Genomic DNA, 20936 nt, shown 5'->3' on the forward strand with positions numbered 1-20936 from the left:
TGGGGGCATTGTCCATGCCCTTGGCGCTCCAATTGTAAGTCGCGTACCAGCTCCGCATCGACGATCGTGCTAGTGGCGCAGGGATCAATAATGGCCCGAACCAGGTGTAAATGCCCACGCGATTCGATTCGTACGATGGCCGTCGGCGCAATGGGCACGAAAGGCCGCATGATGGGCGATGGTGTGGCCTGGAGCAGCCGCCCTGTCCGGAAGCCTTCCGGAGTGTCGCGCGTTAGCTTCATTGTACTTTGGGCTTCAAGAGAGTATGGCGTCGATTTCTTTCGCCGTTGCTGCCTTGCGAGTTTGGACGATTTATCTGAGTTTCGATGGGATCCGACCTCACGGTGCCGCCAATTATTTTGTTGGTTTCGAGGTTTGTTTGCTTTCGCCGCGCTTTTTTCATGCTGTAACAGCGGCCGGAAACTGCGCATCCCATGATTTACCGTTGACGGTCTTGTCTCCGTTTTTGCCCGCTCTTCCTCCATTTTCGCTCTCTCTTCCTCCATTTCCTCTTCCTCCACCTGCTGAGCCCAGGATTTAGCCGGCCCCGAGAGGTTGATCGACAACGCATCGTCGGACGTGTTGTCTTCGCCGTTTGTGGTCGTCTCGTCGCTTACCGGTCGACGCTCGTCTAAATGAAGCGTGGTGTGGTGCTTCTCTTGGCACCTCTTGCAGCGATACTTGCTGTTACATTTGTCCACGCGGTGGAAAGGCGACAGACAGTTTGGACAGTACTTATGCAGAAGTACTGCCCGCAACCTCTCTTCTGGGGATTTTTTTCGATATTCGGCACAGATCCTAAGGCTATGATCCCTGCCGCAGAGCTGGCAAGCAACGTCGAAACGCTTTGCGCCTCCCTCTGACTTGGCCAATAAGGTTTGGTAACGGGTCATGATCTGAAAGAATATTGGTATCATTGATCATGCCCAAATTGAGGTTGGCGGAATGTTGTTTGGGTGGCGTAAACAAAGAAAAATTATCTCTAAGATATTATCCAAAAAAAAACATTTTATTGAAATAAAATTTAATTGAAATAAAAAATTAAAGGCCATAAGTCAATACTTATGCGCGCAAAGAAAGGAAGAAAGAATGGATTTAGCACGCATCCAGGCGATGTGGCTGTCGCTTTAGCGCCTTTAGTACATTTTATAATTTGATTTATGTCGGTAGATGTCACCGAAGTAGTCCTAAAATTTATTTTTGATTTGTGGTGAACTTTGTTTTCACAACAAGTGGCCTGCCACCACACGGAACGGTTCGAAACCTGGCTGAAAAGGTATTACAGAGTTGCACTTCCACCATTCAACATTATTTTGACGTGTATTGCCGATAATGTTGAGATCCGTGGAATTAAGTGTTTTAAATCTCGACCAAATGAATGATTGGTCGAGATATGTAATACGCGACAAGTGTGGCGTGTTGTGCTCGATATGTCGCGCGGCATGCAATGCCTGACGTGTAGTGCGTGACGTGGAGTGAATGACGTGTAGTGCGGCGTGTAGTGCATGACGTGTAGTGCGCGAGATGCTTGCGCATGAGGCCTAACGTTTGTATTACAATAATCATTGACAGTCGGACATTAAATGTAGAATGTAGAGATTTTGACATCTGCTACGCTTTTCCATTTCCTGAATGAAACCAAAAATGCAATTGCTTTAACCCACGCGGCATTGTACAGGTCTACAAGTAGGATATGTAGCAGCACGCACATACACAGCCACGCTCACCTGATAAAATGCTTGTTCTTGTTCGTTTTTTTTGTGGATGCTATTTGGCACTGTTGTACTTCTTAGGACCAAACAAAGTTTAGTAGGTGCTATCGAAAACTGCTTAAAATTTTTTTTTCTTATATTACAAAGAAATATACTTATTTACTTTCAAACGAGCACTTAATTACATCTCTCTTTAATAACCATATATTTTGGACAATTTTAATTAACAAATTGTGATACTTTTTTACGAGGACGATTGCTAAAACACGACCAAAACCGTCGGGGGAGGTATTAATAGACGCGTTTTTGCCTCGCTTCCAATAATTCGAATACTTTTTCTCTTCGGACTATTGACAACAGGACAAAACGCGTCTATTAATTTTTCTTTCCGCTTTTTTGGACGGGTTATTGCAGTCGACCTCGGTTTCAAACTGTTTTTCGCGGAGAACTTTTGAACGGGTAGAAAAACTTAACTCCCGTGTTTGTATTCTTAATACAGAAATAACTACGCGTCCTCAGATACCCCAATTGAAGACTTTTTTATAATTTTCTGAAGGACCCACATAGGTGCACTTAAAATTTCGTACTAAATTCGTTAAAAGAAATTTACCATCACAGCAACCCATATCTGATATTCCGATCCCTTTTTTGCTTCCCTGTGTCGCTTTCGACGAAGCAACCCCGGTAATTTTGACACTTCGTTCAGTGTCAAAACTCATGTTCCACGCAGGTTCCACTAGGTTCCACGCTAGTTTGACACTGACCGAAGTGTCAAACTGCCGTGTGTTAGAAAGGGAAAGAAATTGTTTCCCTCTCATACATATCATACTTGTAAACCTGTACAATGCCCACGCGGTGAGAACGGCTTCCGTAGTGTGGTCGTAGCGTACTCCGGCTAAAATATCGAAGACCTGGGTTTTGTTTGACATTGGCCTGCTTTTGCACAAAGAACAAAAAACCATTTTCATCGGATCACGACGTGAAAATTCATGAAAACTGTGCGGAAATTTAATTCATGCAAATCGCTAGGAGCAACATAATTTCAACGTCAACGCGAAACCTTTGTGAAAATAAAAGGTAAAATGTAATAAAACCACAAAAAAAAACTGCTAGGGTTTCGTGAAATTGTGCAGCATAAACGCGTGCTAATAAGTATGTGTGGATGCGTAGGAAACTGAAAAGTTTTTTTTTTTTTTTTAATCTGTTGTAGAGCTGAATTAGGAAAATAATTATATTTAAAACTTGCTGACTATTGCGAAAAGCCAAGCACGTGAATTTATATTTTGTGTGTGCCAGGGAAGGCTGAAAATAAGTTGACACAAAAATTCGCGCTTGATCGTGCATGAGAATATTCTAATTTCTTTTTTATCTACTACACTACGGTATTCATACTAATAATTCAAGTGTATTGTTTAAAGCAGCATTTACGCTGTAAAACGTCTGCCCGCAATAATAATACAACAACCCACAACTTAGGTTAACCATCAGCTGTTAGCACAATAAGCATCGAACTTCTCATCGCAGCATAGGCGCCATTATTTTAAGTGCACAATCAACATGCCATCAATTACATACAAGGAACGTATACTCAGCCCTCAACAGATGAAAAAAACTGTCTGAACACAAATATTCCTGCAGCAGTGGTAGCCTTTTGGATCCATGGCTAAAGCCATGGTGGAATTAGTTGGTGTCAATGACGCCATTATGGCTAGCGCCGAATCTTATAACGATCATTGATTTAATCATCAACATAGTAACGACAATAATATTAGTATAGTACAGTCCTGATGGCCGTTCAGCGCCTTCTGGCTGGACCAGACTCCTTTGTGCCTGCGGTCTGTTCGTCCATCAGAGCTTGGATTCGATCGATGATAAACAAGCGCGTCGCACAAATATCTCATCACCTTTGGGTGAACTTTTTGATCATGGTTGCGATTCAATATCCACCGTTTTTGTGGCGCTATTGGCGTGCATATCCTGCCAGCTAGGACACTAACCAAATTGGTTATTCTTTCAGTGTTTTTGTGCTATAGCGCTTTTCTACTGCGCCCATTGGCAGACATATGTTTCTGGTACACTGCGCTTTGGTAAAATTGATGTAACAGAGACGCAATTCACGATTATCGTCATACATATTATATCAGCTGTTTTTGGTTCGGATGTTTGGCAGACGCGGATGTTTGGTAATTTTCAAATGTGGTACCTCATAGCGTTAATGACCATAGTTTGTGGACTTTGGTCGTTATGGTTTATATTATCTGTTATTTTTGCTGGCGGTGTTGGCAAGAATGGCTCCACAGTTGCTGGTACCAGCGTTTTATCGCCTAGCATACCACTGACAATGGTTATTTTACCCGCTCTAATAATCGCTCAAAAGTCGCCACAAAATATTTTCACTGAACATTCATCGCTGTATATATTGGCATTTGGTATGGTGGCTGCCAAAGTCACCAATAAGCTTGTGATCGCACATATGACAAAAGCTGAAATGGAATATCTGGATTGGTCGCAATTGGGTCCAGTTTTCTTATTCCGCATATAACCATTTTGCGGGCAAGTATTCGTGGTTTTATAGAAAAACAAAAAATATTTATGTTGAATTGTCTTCACCTATAGATTCTTGTTATCGTGTATTTGCAACTAATAAGAGTATCACCTCAACGCAGACAAAATGGATATCATGGACATACAAGCGGTGGAGTCCAACTGAGTGACGTCACGGTGACCCCAATACCACGTTCACAAGTACAAACTTTTACAATTATCAACAACAAGCGAGCAACGTGAACAACAACCACAACTACAAATTTCCGCTATACATCCTCCAACGCGTGATCGTAGCGGTGGTGCATCAAGCTCCAGTTCCTCAAGTGCCACGACAGTGCTTGACCTGCATCACAGTGTTCTAGGAAGCGGCCGAAATAGTGGTGGCGCAAGTAAAAGCAGAACCGCACGTGATTTATAGTAAACGTAAAGGTAATATGACTTTTCATGATTTGGATAAAGAAAAGAAAGTTGAGCAGTTATTGAAAAAGAATGTAATGGACACGGTTGCACCATGGATAGCATAATCGTTAAATGATTATACTATTAGCATTTATAGTGTGCAGTTGAATACAATAGTTTCTTATCCTTTGACACGTAGCTACGTAAATCATTTCGATTCACTCACAATATGCACATTCAATTTCGATGATTTCAAACGTTCATCCTCCAACGAGGATGAATCTGTTTCCATTCCCTACTTTTGGCAAAAATTCGATCCAGAAAATTGCTCTATCTGGTTCGGTGAATATAAATATAATAGTGAGCTTACAAAAGTGTTTATGGCGTGCAATCTCATCACTGGTATTGTATTGTATTGTATTGTATGGTTCAACGTCTCGATAAAATGCGTAAGCAAGCCTTTGCTTCAGTGTGCGTGTTTGGTGAGGATGATGATAGTACCATACCCGGTGTTTGGGTGTGGCGCGGTCATGAATTAGCCTTCACACTATCACCCGAGTGGCAAATTGGTTACCGAATATGATTGCAGCAGCTTTTCCCACAAAACATAAATTGATGCAATTACTTGAACTTTATTTCGGTGTATCATTCTTGTCGAGCCTGCGAATTGCAGTATAAAAGCCACCCAAGAATATCGTTGATGCTTTTGCAAAAATTCCATCAACCAGCTGAAAAACCGCCTTAATGGCGATATTTCAATTTAAAAGTGAGAATGTATACACACATTTTAAATACTTATTATAAACTAGCACATTGGTGCCTGAAAAATTTAATAATAACTAGAGTTGTTTAATATTAAAAAAAAATGCAAGGTCGAAAGCCTCCGAAGGGGCGGCTGTCATATTTTATTGTGCACCTTATTACAACTTCTTTGCTGAAAATAATATCGCCATGTTGGTTTTTCTCAGCTCTAACGTAAGTTTTTATATTCCTTTCACAAAATATTTCCCACTTAGACCCGGTTTTTCAGTACAAGTTCAACTCCGTCTGTCAGTTAAACTACGCTTAAACATATTCTGCAGTTTTTCACTCCACTTTGACTGAAGTTTAAGCTGAGCCAAAGCGGCCCATCTGGCAGGGTTAAACTCTAGTGAATCTATTAGTTATTTGCGTTGGTTCGAAATGGCATCGAATATACCCAACTAGTATTTGGGCTTCAGTACCATTAGAGCTCATGTTGATAACAAGGTATACTTCTAAAATCTGAAGAGTTGTTTCGAAACAGTGGCTCGCTCAACTCGAGAATCATAGCGTACTCAGCTACAGTGTTATTACTTAAGTTGAAAAAATTTATTTAACAACTTGAGGTTCTCTAAATGAACCCATACTACAGTATTTTCACAAAAACAAAATGAAATATTCAATTAATTACAATATACAAGAAAAAGCAACTGCATAAAAAATCAACTGAGATTTGAATGCTTGATTAGTGTTCCGCTTAAAATTAAAATTAACCAACTCAATACATGCATAGTATACCCTTTCTCAGTCATCCACAACATTAAATATCAAAACGTACTGCAGAACGAACGTTATTTTGTAATTTCAAAGATTATAGGTCCTTCGCTTTTGTACGCGTAGTGTGTTGAAAAACTACACTACTACTTAGCTGTTCCCTTTTTTTTTTAAAGGTTGAAAGCTAGTCTTGGTTTGTTTGAAATTCGCTAACGCTGATAAATACAGGGTGGCAAAGGGTGGAAATTAGTTGGGAACGAGTCACAAGAAATAGATTTCGTGGTATCGGGGGGTTTGCTTTGGTGGAAAGGTTTTGAGGCTTATCAGCTGCACGTGATAATGAAATTGATTGCCGTGCTACAGCAGGACTCGTCGAAGCCTTTGGTCCCGGGTGTGGGATTTGGACCCGCACTCCTACGGTTGAAGTGTTACACGCGTATTCAGCCGCGTCATGCCGTAGTTGTTGAAAAGTTTTCCCAATTGCCCTCTTTGCATATTTTATTCTTTTACACATTGCATACTTCGTATGCAATTATGTGTTAAAGCTATGCTTAGTACGGCGGTTTTCAAAGAAACTTTGGTTTTGTTGCTGTTGTCGTTCTATTTATAGAACTACAATGAATTAACCAATTTTGTCTGCTTGTATGATTTTAATAATCGGCGATTGCCCATATTGCTTTTTAAATGTATGAAAACATTTATTTGAAGCATTTTTTTTTTTTTTTAATTTTATAATTTTTATTTAATAATTTTGGGAAAAATTTAAACACCGTGCCATCAGGACGGACAAGGCTCAGTATACATACGTAGTTCATTTTATTTAACTGTTGTAAAGAAATGTAAATAATACATTTGGATACTCATTTAAGTGATCACGGTTGAGAGAAAATTATTATGCATTTAAGCCCCAGCGGTTGCGGGTGCAAGGTGGCAGATATAGCAAACCCAAAAACCCGTTTGAGGAATTTGGCAATAGGCGATTGGATTTTTATGATAATGAGGAAAAAAATGATTCAATTGTATTCTGTGGCAGATAGTAAATCTGCGTTAGGGTTCTGTTGGCCTCGGTCTGGGGAACGAGAGCTGGGTTATTGGTTTGTTGGCCTCGTTCGGGGTGAACGAGAGCTGGGTTATTTGTTTGTTGGCCTCGTTCGGGGTGAACGAGAGCTGGGTTATTTGGGATAAAGGAGTGTGGACTCTTAAAGTTCATTTTCATTGTCGGGCGGAAGTAGTACCAGTTTCGCGATTGGTCTGCTAATTTGTCCCTTAATTGTATTGACGTCAACAACACGTACACGGTTATCGGAACCTGGATGTGTGTTGACGATTCTCCCCATTCTCCACTCGTTTGGTTGCAGGTTGTCCTCTTTTATGACGACTAGGTCCCCGGGTTTTAGGTTGGATTGTGGATGTTTCCATTTATACCTTTTCTGGATTTCGGTGAGATATTCCGATTTCCATCTTTTGCAAAAGGTTTGATGAAGGGCTTTCATCTTTTGCCATCGGTTTACAATGGCAGCAGGGTTTTCACCGCAATCGAGTTCAGGTGGAGCTAAAAGATGCCCACCTACGAGAAAATGGCCTGGAGTAAGCGGCTCCAGGTCGGAAGGGTCGTCGGATGAGGGACTGAGGGGCCTAGAGTTGAGGCAGGCCTCAATTCGACATAAGAGGGTAGTAAACTCCTCAAAGGTATATTTATGATCGGACGCGATCTTTTTAAAATGGGTCTTAAAACTTTTTACCCCCGCTTCCCACAAACCTCCCATGTGAGGGGCGCTTGGCGGTATAAAATGCCATTCTAAAATGTGGTGGCTATATTTATTCACTGTTCCGTCCCTTGCTTCACGCAGAAATGCTTTAAACTCGGATCGTAAAGATCGAGAAGCTCCGACAAAGTTAGTACCATTGTCGGAGTAAACGTTTGGAATCTGCTGGATAAGAATTTATCCATATCTGCCCATTTTGAAATTTCTGTTTTATTTTCTATGGTTTGTTCCCATAGAGCCAGTGTGGTTTCTGGCAGTTTTGTGGAGCACAAATATGTTAGAATTGCATCCCAGTTTGATATGTCAATCTTGTGACATTGAAGCGCTGAGATACAATTGTTTATTTCACGTTGCAGTTTTTTAATGGAGCTACCGCATTCGCTCTCAACTGCCTTTAAACTGAAAAGAATTTTTAATTGGGCATTGACCAAGATACGTTTGTTTTCGTATCGGTCACATACATTTTTCCACGCTGTATCGAAACCGTCTGTTGTTAAGGAACACCGTTCCACTATCTCTTTGGCCTCCCCTTGAGTTTTTTGCCTCAAATAGTATAGTTTTTGCACTGCATGGAGTTTACTATTATTAATATATATGGCAGTGAACATGTCCCTAAAGGACGGCCATGAAATATAGTCACCTTTGAAAATATCCGTATCACATGCTGGCAGGCGCACATGATATTCCATATTATCTGAGACATCTACTTTCTTATCTTTCTTTTCAAAATTTTCCAAAAGCTCAGCTATTGCCGCCTGACACTTTAGGAAGCTGAAATAGCACATCTTATGCTTCTTCTTGATAGCCGATAAGTCCTTTGAATCAAGCTCTGATGAACCTAAGAGCTTTTCGTATGTCACCTTCGTAGCTTCCCACAGAGTTTTTAACTCATCCCTTTGGTATATTAGGGAGTGTTTACTGTGTTGTGAAGGTGACATGTCGTTGAAGTCATTTTCATACTTCCTCACTGCACAAAAGCTCTTCGGTAACTAAAATGCGGGTGGACTGCGGCTCCTACCTATGTAATTAATTCTTAGTCACGAGTTCATTAAATTATGTTTTTTGAATATGGGGCATCTATTCTGGTTTTACCCTATAGATAGTGTAAAAAGGAAATAAACAAAATAAGATTTTTAATATAAACATCAATTTTTATTTAAAACTAGCTGTACCCGGCGCGCGTTGCGTTTAAGAAAAATAATTTTAACTCTTTCAGCGGCAAATATTCAAGAAAAATTCTACCCCCTTGTGTAGCAGAGAACTTTTTTTTTTTTAATTAAATGTTTTTATTTTAATAAAAAATGATCAAAACTTAAAATGAATTCACAAAGTGCTTTTATTTATATAAATACAACAAGTGTTAAGAAAAGGTTTAACAAATGTTGTGGAAAATGATATATATGTGATAATAATTTTGAAAAGTTGAACTTACGTGAACGGGCGATTACGTGTTCCTTTGCTGGCTGCTGGATTAAAAGAGGACGAGCCTCTTTGCGACATGAGCCGATGAACCCGAGATACAGCTCCTTCGTTGGGTTTCCCGGCAACAAAGTTGCTATACCGCGGGCTCACAGCGGTAAAACTCTAAGATACATGCGTACTACCACTCACACATGCCTGTGTGTATTAGTGATCACAAGCATGCATATGTGGTAGTAAACGAAGAAAATTATGTTACGAGGGAGGGGAGATATATTTAGGCCTGTGGCCTAAACATCATGTAAGTATTGTTTTCAATAAAACCGTTTAACTTAAACATTTTTTTTTAATCATTTTATTTTCAAGTCTTTAGTCTTTATTTAATTGCCTATTATTTCTCATTCTATTTAGTTCATTTAGTGACTCATTATTACAAGGACTCTTTCCTGACAATTTGTTACAATCTAAGTCCTCAATACATAATCCTTTCAAAGGCTTTACTCGACTCTGCGCCACGTATGCTGATCCCTCCTCGAACTACAAAATATTTTGATGTCACTTCTACCGGACTGTATTTATTTATTTATTTATTAGTCTACAAATTTAACAATTAATTAGACTAAATATAGTATAGTATAAAAACAAACAAAAAGACTTGGCAACTTAATGTATGTAATATTTGTTCCAAATATGTGTGAGCCAAATCGGACATCAATAGATCGCTATCTATTCATGTATGTATTGTGTTCCAAATATGGACCAAATCGGACCACAAATACGATTTTTTTTAATATATCGATCCCTGCGCCACCTAGTGACGGTTTCATAGCTCGCTTTCTATTCATGTATGTATTATGTGTACCAAATATGAACCAAATCGGACCACAAATAAAATTTTTTGAAATATTTCGATCCATGCGCCACCTATTAGAGTTTTTTTTCCTATTATTGGATTGTCATCTGGTTCTGAACTATATTCCAAGTTTCATGCTTGTACTTGTCGAGTTATTTAAATTTCTATTACAAAATTCGTTCACAACGGCCGTGCATGCGGCCGTGCGGCCTAGGGTGGTTTTAAAAAATTAATTTCGGATATTTGTAGGTGCTCAGGTCTAGAAATGTGACATTAAGTGTAAAAATACAATTGCAAAAGTTTGAGCTCAATCGGACTTTCCTTTCCCGTGCCGAAAGAGCCTTAAAATTTTATAAAATAGCTATTTTTCACAGAAAAGCAAAATTTTTGTGCGATATCTTGCGATTGAATATATGCTATTGAATAATTAACCAGTTAAGGAACATTTTACGGGTTTTAAATTATGTTATAACATATTTTCTCCAAAAATGTAACGGTTTGGAAGATATTCAGCCTTATTGTAAACTTCATGTGAATAAATCAATCCCATGAATTTTTTATTTCCCATGAACAAAAAATTCGTATCGTTAATTTCATGTGAATCAATCCTTATATTCGAATTTCGAATATGCTATTGTGAACATCACTCATGTTTTGTTTACAAATTTTTGCAGAAAAAATTGCTGTTGTGTAGTCAAACATTTTTATTTTTGCGTTAAATATTAAAATTGTAATGATTAGTGCTTACTTGCGCCTTTGTTTAATTGAAGAAGAAACTAATACCAGTCAGCAGGAGCCTGCCATGACTCAATAATTTGGAATACAAGTGAATTGAGGGTTTCAATGGAGCAGGATTACTTGCTAGGCACTAGAAATGTTTGGCTGCTAGGTAAAATTTTAATGAAATCTGTAAGTCCCAAAATCAAATTTTGTTCATAGGCGACGCTAGATATCCACTGGAGCCTTGGTTGTTAACACCCCACAGATCAGCGGAAGAGGGCTCCACAGAAAGCAAATTTAATGAGGTTCATGCACGTGGACGTAATATTGTGGAAAGGACCAATGGCGTCTTAAAAAATAGATGGAGGTGTGTACTAGGAGCCAGGGAGCTACATTATTCGCCTAAGAAAGCAGCTCAAATTACTAATGTCTGTTGCGCGTTGCACAATATATGTTTAAAGTATCGGTGCGAGGACATACCTTTTATTTCAAATAGAGCTTCTCAACCGGAAATTTCTGAACTGGTGCAGTTTGAAGAATCTGAATCGCATTCATCATACCTCAATGAGGCTAAGCGTATTAGAGCAAATATAGGCAATTGCCTTATGTAAATTTATGACAAAATGTTTTTATAATTGAATGACACTCTTCAAAGAAATGTCTGATTTGTATTAGCTCAAAAGCGGCTTTATTGTTAATCTTGCTTTACCAATTTGAAAAAATAAAGTACATAAAATTCTTTTTTTTTTTTACAAAAACGTTCGAAACATTCTAATTAATGCCTAAGCTTTTCTTTGCAGCTAGTATTTTCAAATTTTGAACCTCGATTTGGCTGTTTATAAGTATGAGTTTACGGTCAACTTCAATTTTTCTGAGCCGTTCAATTTCCGAATTGTGGCGTTTTGTTTCCTTTAGTAAACTGTTTTCAATATTTTGAAAGTTTTCGAGGTCTTGGTTTAATTCCTTTAAGTGGCCTATTTCAGTATAGTGATGACTCTGGATTTCCAAGCCCTTTCTGACGTTGTCATTCATTTCTTTTTGAACATCTAGTTCAATGTTTAATAGCTCCGAAGGGTTAATTTTTTTGCGAGTTTGCTGGCTGGTTTTCTGTGCAGGCAAAGCACTTTTCCTTTGCGTGTCACCGGCAGTTTCGGTGCTATTTTCGTCCAAGCTATTGTCCATGCAACTAAGTTCCACCTCAGAGTCCTCACCAGAGCTGTTGTCTTCATCACTACTGTTATTTTCACGTTGCTTACCAGTTGATTTCGTTGCATTCAAACCAAAAGGCTTGCCATCTTCGACACCTTCCGCAGCTGCTGCTGACGCAGTTATATCCAAAATTTACTGTTCTAATACAGAAAAAACATGTTGCTTGCAAGGTCCTCCAGCCTTGTTTCGTACGTATCGTTTTTGATCAATCCAAACCTGTAAGCAATGGCTATATAAATTATGGCACATTCCATAGCCACATTGCATTGATAGTCACCTTTTCCATTCGGAGATTGATTTTGATGGTGAGCCCATGCTATTGAGGGAATTGTTCAATTTCTTCCAAAAAGCCAGCACTTTATCTTTATTTTTTTTTGGAAGCTCTTTCCTATTTCAGGATTTTCGGCCATAGTGCTTACCAAGAAAGTCAACTGAGTTTTGTTTATAGACCTAATGTTATATAAAATAATTCTTAACTAAGTTTAATAAGCAATAAACAATCCTTACATTTTATCGAGTGTTGTTCCCCACTTTCAGTTTTGCGAACAAATTCTATACATTCACGTGGAAAAAAATTTGTTGACGGTTAGGGTAATTTTTCGAAAATGGGAAATTTTTCACATGTGAAGTTCACAATGAGAACAGAACAAATGTGGGAATTTTTCCATTGGGAATTGCATTCACGCGAAGTTTACAATAAGGCTGATTAAAAATTTAATGGATGAAGTGTATTTTTTGAGAGACTCATGGATTATTAGGAATTGCGTAATAGTTTTCGAAATTTGTAAGTTTAAGTCCTTCTATTACGTTTATTTTTAACCGCTTTTGGAGGTTAAATCTTTATATTTGAAATTTGCTCATGTTTAGGGAACAGTTTTCCATGTCCGAAGAAGAGTTAAGTTCAATGAAAACCATTTGTTTATTTATCATCAATTTGTATGTGAAAATGTGGTGTCAAGCTTTAAAACATACATGTTAAATTCCAATTAGAATTAGGAATTAATGCAATTGGTTTATATTCTCTAATTCGCTAAACAATTAGAAATAGTTCAACTAATTCCCATTAGATAATTGAAATTTTTTTTCTAATGGTAAATCTAATTGCAATTAGTTGCCATTAGCAAAAAAAATTGGTTTGCATTTACAAATAGAAATCTAATTGACTTCTGCTAATGCAATTAGATATTCAATTTGCTCGAATTAGAATCAATTATTTATATTTATTTACATCATTATTCGTTGACTTCAATCATTCTTTGAAAAAAATTTATCCTTATCAAAATAATTGATTCTAATTCGAGCTAATTGAATATCTAATTGCATTAGCAGAAGTCAATTAGATTTCTAATTGTAAAGGTAAACCAATTTTTTTGCTAATGGCAACTAATTGCAATTAGATTTACCATTAGAAAAAAAAACTTCAATTATCTAATGGGAAGGTTAATTAGCAATCATTAGCATTATCTAATCATTACTTAACATCTATGCTTTAAACGCAATTAGTGCACCTTATAATGACCTGAAATTTGTTCAAGAAGTCATAAAGTATATAAAGTACAAAGGCATGTATGAGCAAAGGTATTACAAAAATATTTAACCCGGGGCTGATTTGTTTTAGAGTATTCGACAATAATAGGATTTAAAAGAAGATAAGGATTTAAAAGAAGATAAACGGTCCTTAAGGATAATGAGATTTCAAGTTTCCAAAAATTAAGCTTTTATTTTACTTCAAAATACGTCTTCTGGAATTTGTTTCCTATCAAAGCCTACTGTTTTTTGAATATTTCAAGGTCAAAATAGATTTTTTGAGTGACGATCCAAGGAGCTGGTCCGAAAATGAAGACTTTTTAAAACTTCGAAGTTTTGTTAGAAGGTTGAAGGTAGTAAACTATACGGCAGAGAGAGGGGTTAAGTTAATTAAAGACTTTAACAACTCCATAACAAAAGGCGAGGAGAAAAAACAATTTCTACTTCAGGTGGTAGCGGATTGACGTCGCCTTTATCCTGATGCTTCCAAAAGGACCTTGTCTCTTCCCTCTTAGAAATTTATTTAATTTACTAATTTTTATATGAATTTTCCTTTCGATGTGTTCCCTTCAAATAGAATTGTAGCAATAGCCTCATCTTTTTGTTAAATATTGTACTCATTAATGTAAAATATTGAAAATACATAGATAACAAATAATTAACCAACTTCTAGTCTTTTCAATAATACATAAATTCAATTAATTCGTTTATTACGGAGAAGGTAAGTTTTTTTTCAAAATTATAAAAAAAAACATCGTTCCAAACTGTAAGGAACATTGTACTACGGTCACGTGACAGGAAGTTGGCCCATTAAATTTTATATGTTTTCCTAACATTAATTCGAGAAATTAATTATATTAAAATAAAATAAATGTAAGGCGCGATAACCTCCGAAGAGATCTAAGGCCGAGCTTCTCTTCCAATTTGCGTCGTGCTCCTCTTGTTTTTCCCTACAAATTGGCCGGACGGGACCTACATGTTTTATGCCGTCTCCGAACGGCATCTGCAAGGCAGATGAGTTTTCACTGAAAGCTTTTCATGGCAGAAATACACCCGGAGCGCTTGCCAAACACTGTTGAGGGGCAACCCCGCTTCGAAAAATTTTCTTCTAATTGAAAAACTTTATTTCTAAAATTTTGATGTTGCTTTGCCCGTTGCTACCATCACACCACGGTGTACTTTAATGGCAATAAAATTTCCTTTCACTTATTGCATAGTATATAACCAATCGGAAGTTAACACCAACAAAATTTTGCTTTTCTGCGAAATATGCTAATTTCGTCACATTTCTGAAAGTGAGCCCTCACCGTTTTCAAACGAAAAAAATCACCCCTATTCAGCGAAACCACCCTAGTGCGGCCTGTCTGTCAAGTCAAGCTTAATAAAACCGTTTAAAAATTAAATTTCGCTGACTGGAAAATTGTTTTTTTGGGTATGCGTAGTGGAAATTTTTTTCCTGAGCCCAAATCCTATCGAAAAATCGATGGCGCGATATCGGTTAACGTTCGTCCTACAAATCGACCCACCCTAATGTACATACATAAACATAAATATGAACTACATAGTAAATATTCGTCTTTGATAACATTACAAAATTGCCTGATGATGATTACGTTGGCGGTTTTCGAAATGGTTCCATCGCAATATGCCAGTAAATGTTTCTTTCTTTTCAGTTTCTCTTATACTGTTTCCACACAGAAACTTAATGATCTCATTTCACCTTCTAATGAAATCGTAAATTTTGTGCTTTCACACAGAAGTAGTTGCTCGATTAGTATGAAGGATGAAATGTCAAGCGAATAAAATGACAATGCTATATGACAGACAATGACATTTACTTTGACAAATGACATTTTTAAGCACTGAACACACCAAAAACTAAGAAACTGAACGCGACCAACAGAGTTGCATTGGGCTTTTGATTTCATTAGGCATTCGATTAGTCACTAATGAAATAATTATAGATTCGAATTTTGTAGGGAAGATCGAGCTCAATAAGCGCCTTAATGTAGAAAACTGCCTTTATTATTCAATAAGCCGTGTGTGTGAAAATAGTATTAGAAAACATAATAATTGAAATTCAATTATTATAAGTCGGTGTTAAGCTCATGAATTCTTAAATATAAGTATAAACTGAACACACCATTAAACAAACATGCGTAAATATTCGTCTTCTATTTCACCTGCTTTATATTCTTTTATTTTAGCTTAAAGTTTACTACGCTGTCATTGAAGATGTGATCGCTAACGTGCGTGACGCCTTTTTGGATGAGGGTGTCGATGAGCAGGTACTACAGGAAATGAAACAAAATTGGCGATCAAAATTAATGGCAAGCAAAGCTGTGGAAATCAATCCTGACCCACCAGATCTTCAACCCCCGCCAATATTGGCCAACAATCCAAAGGTACGATATAAAAAAGATTTTAAGTTATATTTTGTATTTATGTATGTTATTAATTTTATATTTAAATGTGTTATTACTTTGTTCATCTAACTTATATTATATGGCTGTCCCGCCCAGAAATTTCCGATATTTTTTTTGTTTTTTATTTTTATTTCTTTTTTTGCTGTTTCTTTTATTACATTTCATTCTGGACAGTTCAGAAAAAGATTTTTTCCGGACGAAAAGCGACTTACATATTCTAAACCTCCTTCCCTATATACTAATTAAATATGCTAGAGTATCGGAAAGACTTTGTTTTGTCCGAAAATTGGTTTGTCTATATTTCAAAAGTGGGCATCACTTCCCCTGCCTTATTCCATTTATCTTGTGCAGCTGACTATGTCTTCAGCATATCCCTGGCATCTTATGCCACTGTTTGAATGCTTTTGCAGGAGTTCATCCACTACTAGGCTCCGCAGAAGGGGTGACAGAACATCTCCTTGGTGTTGACCTTAACTGCGCTGTTACCTACGTGGGCTTCAGCGATTCTCGTACGGAGTATATTGTCAATCCATCTTTGGATAGGCATCCGAATTCCTCTTCTCTGCAGTACTATATTTACGATTTCGTGAGATGTGTTGTCGAAGGCACCCTCGATGTCAAGGAAAGCGCAGAGTACTGTTTCCTCTGCTTCGGACGCCCTCTGGATTTCAGTTGATAATTGGTACAAAGCTGTGTCCGTGTTTCCATTGCCTTCAAGACAAAGGAGGTTAAGATATGAGTAAGATATAACTAAGGTCTATCTAAACCGTTTTCCATTTTATGGATAATGACATCGGGTTGCACAACTCCACCGTGAGTTCCAATATCATTCTAATCTAAGCATAAATAGTGCGCTGCATCATGTTGTAATGTTTTGACTCATCAGATACTTGATACAATTCCACAATTTAAATACAAATGTTAAGGGATGTGAACAACCTTTTCTGAGCGCAAGGATAACTTGCATCACAATTAAGGTGTTAGAAGGTTTAGAATATACCCGCGGCAGGTATGCCTATCGTACGAGGCGACTAAAATACCAAATTGATTCAAGAGGTTGTGTAGAGCAACCCTTTCAAGGTGTTGCCAGCGCAAAATATAGCTTCTCCAACCCAATTATGAACCTCACCTACCCGTGGCGAATCCTGTTACTTTAACAGCCGAGGCTCTGGCTACCAAAAGTTCATCATGGATCTAGGGGGAGGGCGGTTTGGCCTTGAAGATTTCATGTGGTCATACTAAATCGTTCCCGAGATGGTCAGGCTGGTGCCTTAATGTTAGGTTAGGTTAGGTTAGAGTGGCCACCGGTGCGAGCACCAGTGCACATAGGCCCAAAAAGGTCCCATTGTGATACCACGTGGATCTCTCCCCTACTCAAACCAAGAGCTCGATACAGCAAACGTAAGGAATTTCTTAGGTTCCAACTTAGCCAGATCACAAAGATCGTGAAAGAAGGGAGATCCCAGAGATTTCTGCCAAAGCGCGGGACAATCGCGCAGAAAATGTTTGAACTTTCTATCTCCTCTTCGTCTTTGCAGCTCCTGCAGTAATCATTATAGGGAGCACCCAGCCATTGTGCGTGCCTTCCGATTGCTATGTGGCCGGTTATAAGTCCAACCACCAGAGATATACATTTCGGTTATAGCCGTGAGCCTCATTTATAGCAGCCACCTCCGCCTGAAAGACGCAGCAATGATCGGGCAGGCTAAATGATAGATTACACCCTAGTTGAGGTGCAAAGACACCGCTACCCACCTTATTATTCAGTTTGGAGCCATCAGTATTTATCTGCAGCCTATCGCTCAGGTCCGGCGGCTCCTTCAACCAATAATCCCCATCCGTACTTCATATTGAAAAATACAGTCGGAGGGCAATAGTCCGACGAAGGCGAATCCAGATACTTAAGGATAGCTGCATGGCCATACACATTGTCTCTCCATCCGGATAACTCGCAACCGCAGAGCAAAAAAGGCTGCACATTGCTTGGCCATTAAATCTATTGGCAATTATTAATGCTACCGGAATGTACCGGATCTGCATGCTGTATGCCGAAATTTATTTTTTTTTCACTCAGCTGGTTGCATGATTCGACTATATAGTTGGCTCCTCTCTACAGCAACAACATACCTTTGTTCAGATTGTCAAAATCTGTGTATTGGTGTTAGGCGAAAGGAATGGTGAGAAAACATAAAACTTTGTAATTCTTCTGTTTTTTGGGAAAATTATGCGGTAAATTAGTGCTGTGAAACTATTCTATAATAAAACATTGACCACCACGGCAGTAAATAATTGTCAATGTGTTGGTAACATTTTGCGTTTGCTATCTCCTTTTGACAATCCCTATGTCAGTGAAATGAGAAAAATTAAATCAGCTGGTGAGATGAGCCAACCATATAATTGAGCCACGGCTGGGTGATAATGAAAAAATAAAACGACTACAATACATTTTTTAGTCGTATTGGAGAAGGGTAGCACTATCACTAGGCTGGGGAAAAAATAGTGCGCAGTGTAGTGAAATTCTAATGCAATAAAAATTTAGTGCACTACCCCAAACTATGGATAGAAGGTCATGATTAACACTGTACATAATACTAAAATAGCTTGGCGGTATATGTATACCGGGAGATTAGGGTCTGTCGAACTTCTCTTCCAAACTTTGTTCTAAAATATTTTGGGTTTACTTTTCCTGGCACTTGGACCAGCCCAATGACAGCGCATGTAGGATGTGCGAGCAGGTTCTGTGTTCTAATTGTGCGCTCTAATGCTTTGGCTATTAGGTGCAGCACATCCATTGGAGTGTTGCGGTGAGATTCCTTTACCGGATATAAATCCAGGCATTTTAAGGGTTGGAACACTATCAATAATTAAAAATTTTAATATAGTAAAGTACGTTTAAAAAAAAAAATGTATATGCTAACAATAAATACGTATTACATACATAAACTTATTGTGCTAATTCGAATTTAATATTTTTTACATTTAATCTTAATATAACAACAAATGCAAAACTTGGCAAAATGACTACAAACACCACAATACATCGAAACCGCTCAATGGATGTAACTTATGGTGTCGTAGCCATCAAAGGTAATAAATAACTTTAAAACGTTTAAAACGTATGTATAAAATTTTATGTTTAAGTAATGTCTAGTTTGCAATTGAGTATTGACAACATATTTTATTTTAAGTTTATCATTATTTTACTCAGTGGTGCTATTACACATGGATATAAATAAAAAAATGTACATGGTCAACAAAATACTATTATTTTACCAAGGCGAATTCAGTACCAGGTGTTGTTATCTCAACAGCTGATTGCTTCTTCTTGATCATGATGAAATAAATCAAGGCGAATTCAGTACCAGGTGTGTTATCCCAACAGCTGATTGCTTCTTCTTGATCATGATGAAATGAATCAAGGCGAATTCAGTAGAGGTGGTGTTATCCCAACAGCTGATTGCTTCTTCTTGATAATTTTCCATACAAAGCCTTGTACAATAATATGTCAGTTAATCGAAATCAATGAAAATTTTCTTTTGACTTGACATTCTTCTGCACGGCGAATTGGTTGCATTCGCTTTGCCACCACCTGGTATGGATTCGCCTTGAAATGAATATTCAGGTGTTCTCATCCCGTTGCCGTTTTCCCTTATTCTGACAAGTTCGGCATGCATAATTTAGAGGGTTGTCTATCAGACTGTAACGAATTTACTGCAATTCCCTTTATTTGCAATCTTCTGCAAACGTTCGAATCACTAAACTGTTGAATAAATAACACCACTATTCAATAATGCCAAATGGCCTTTATTAAAGTACTTTCAAAAATAACAACAACAGATGGAATGCTTAAATCAAACTGATTCTCGCGCCTCTACTGTTGCTGTTTTTATACTGTGCGATTTTCTCGTTCACATATTTCTAAGCGCTTCCATCTCCAGAACTTACTAGTTAGTTATCAGTTATATAAGGTGTATTTTTTTTCAAGCGAGCTTGAAGAAAACGCTTCAACTAGCTAAACAGTTTCATTATGCCAAAACCATACAGATGGTGGAGGTTTATCATCTAATTGTTACTTTTTTTCGCTGCTATGACATTTCTACTTCTAGCGCAGTATGTTTTTGACACTCAACCAGAGAATTACAAAAACAAAATACATGAAGTGCATGTGTTTGTTTGTATGTATGTCACCGTGCCGCCACGCTGTTATTTTGTTATTTTTGTTTATCTGCACATTCGTATGTTCATTTCATTCGCTCGTTCACAACAGTGCCCTATTTTTGAACATGCAACTATACAACACTATCAATCAGGTCGACAATTACCTAAGCGGTTTCAACTGAAAGCGCTTAGCCAACTCAACTCGATTACTTTTTATTGTTGCTTTCCATGCAATTCGGTAAGCTAGCTAGTGTTTTAATTGTACTAGTTAGCAACGAAATACAGCTATAATTATAACTACAGATACACGTTTATAGCTTCTCATATTCGCGTGTATTTGTGAGCGACACTTCCACAATTATAATTGCATACTTATGGGAGCATCTCAGATAAGATATCTGCATGTGTTTGTGCGTCTCTTCTTCGCTGCGCGTACGTACATATGTGTAGCCATAATGATTGAATTATTGATGTGCATACAAGTCACTGCTTAGCATCGGCTTAGAGATGATAGTATCCCTTAGTGCTGCTAATATTCGTTACACTGCCCTCCACCTAAGTCTGATCGTCCCGATCAGACAAATCTCTCGATCTAAACGCTGCTAGCCTCTCCAAATGAACCACTTTCATTTTGGTTCGTGGTTTGCCAATGGTTTGTATGCGGTACACTACATCGTTGATCCGT

At 37.9% G+C, this 20936-nt stretch overlaps 1 protein-coding gene and 1 pseudogene across 1 annotated transcript in view; both read left to right on the forward strand.

The window, feature by feature from the left end:
- TfIIA-L (transcription factor IIA L) overlaps positions 1 to 20936 on the forward strand; it is a 99556-nt gene that overhangs the window by 43991 nt on the left and 34629 nt on the right. Inside the window, exon 2 of the mRNA XM_067758586.1 lies at positions 15875 to 16072. Coding sequence (XP_067614687.1) covers positions 15968 to 16072 — 105 coding nt within the window. The 5' untranslated portion in view covers positions 15875 to 15967. The remainder of the gene's footprint in view (positions 1 to 15874; positions 16073 to 20936) is intronic.
- On the forward strand, positions 2597 to 4730 carry LOC137235712 (choline/ethanolaminephosphotransferase 1 pseudogene; annotated as a pseudogene).

This window comes from Eurosta solidaginis, chromosome 1 (genome assembly GCF_040869045.1).
Source record: "Eurosta solidaginis isolate ZX-2024a chromosome 1, ASM4086904v1, whole genome shotgun sequence".
NCBI lineage: Eukaryota > Metazoa > Arthropoda > Insecta > Diptera > Tephritidae > Eurosta > Eurosta solidaginis.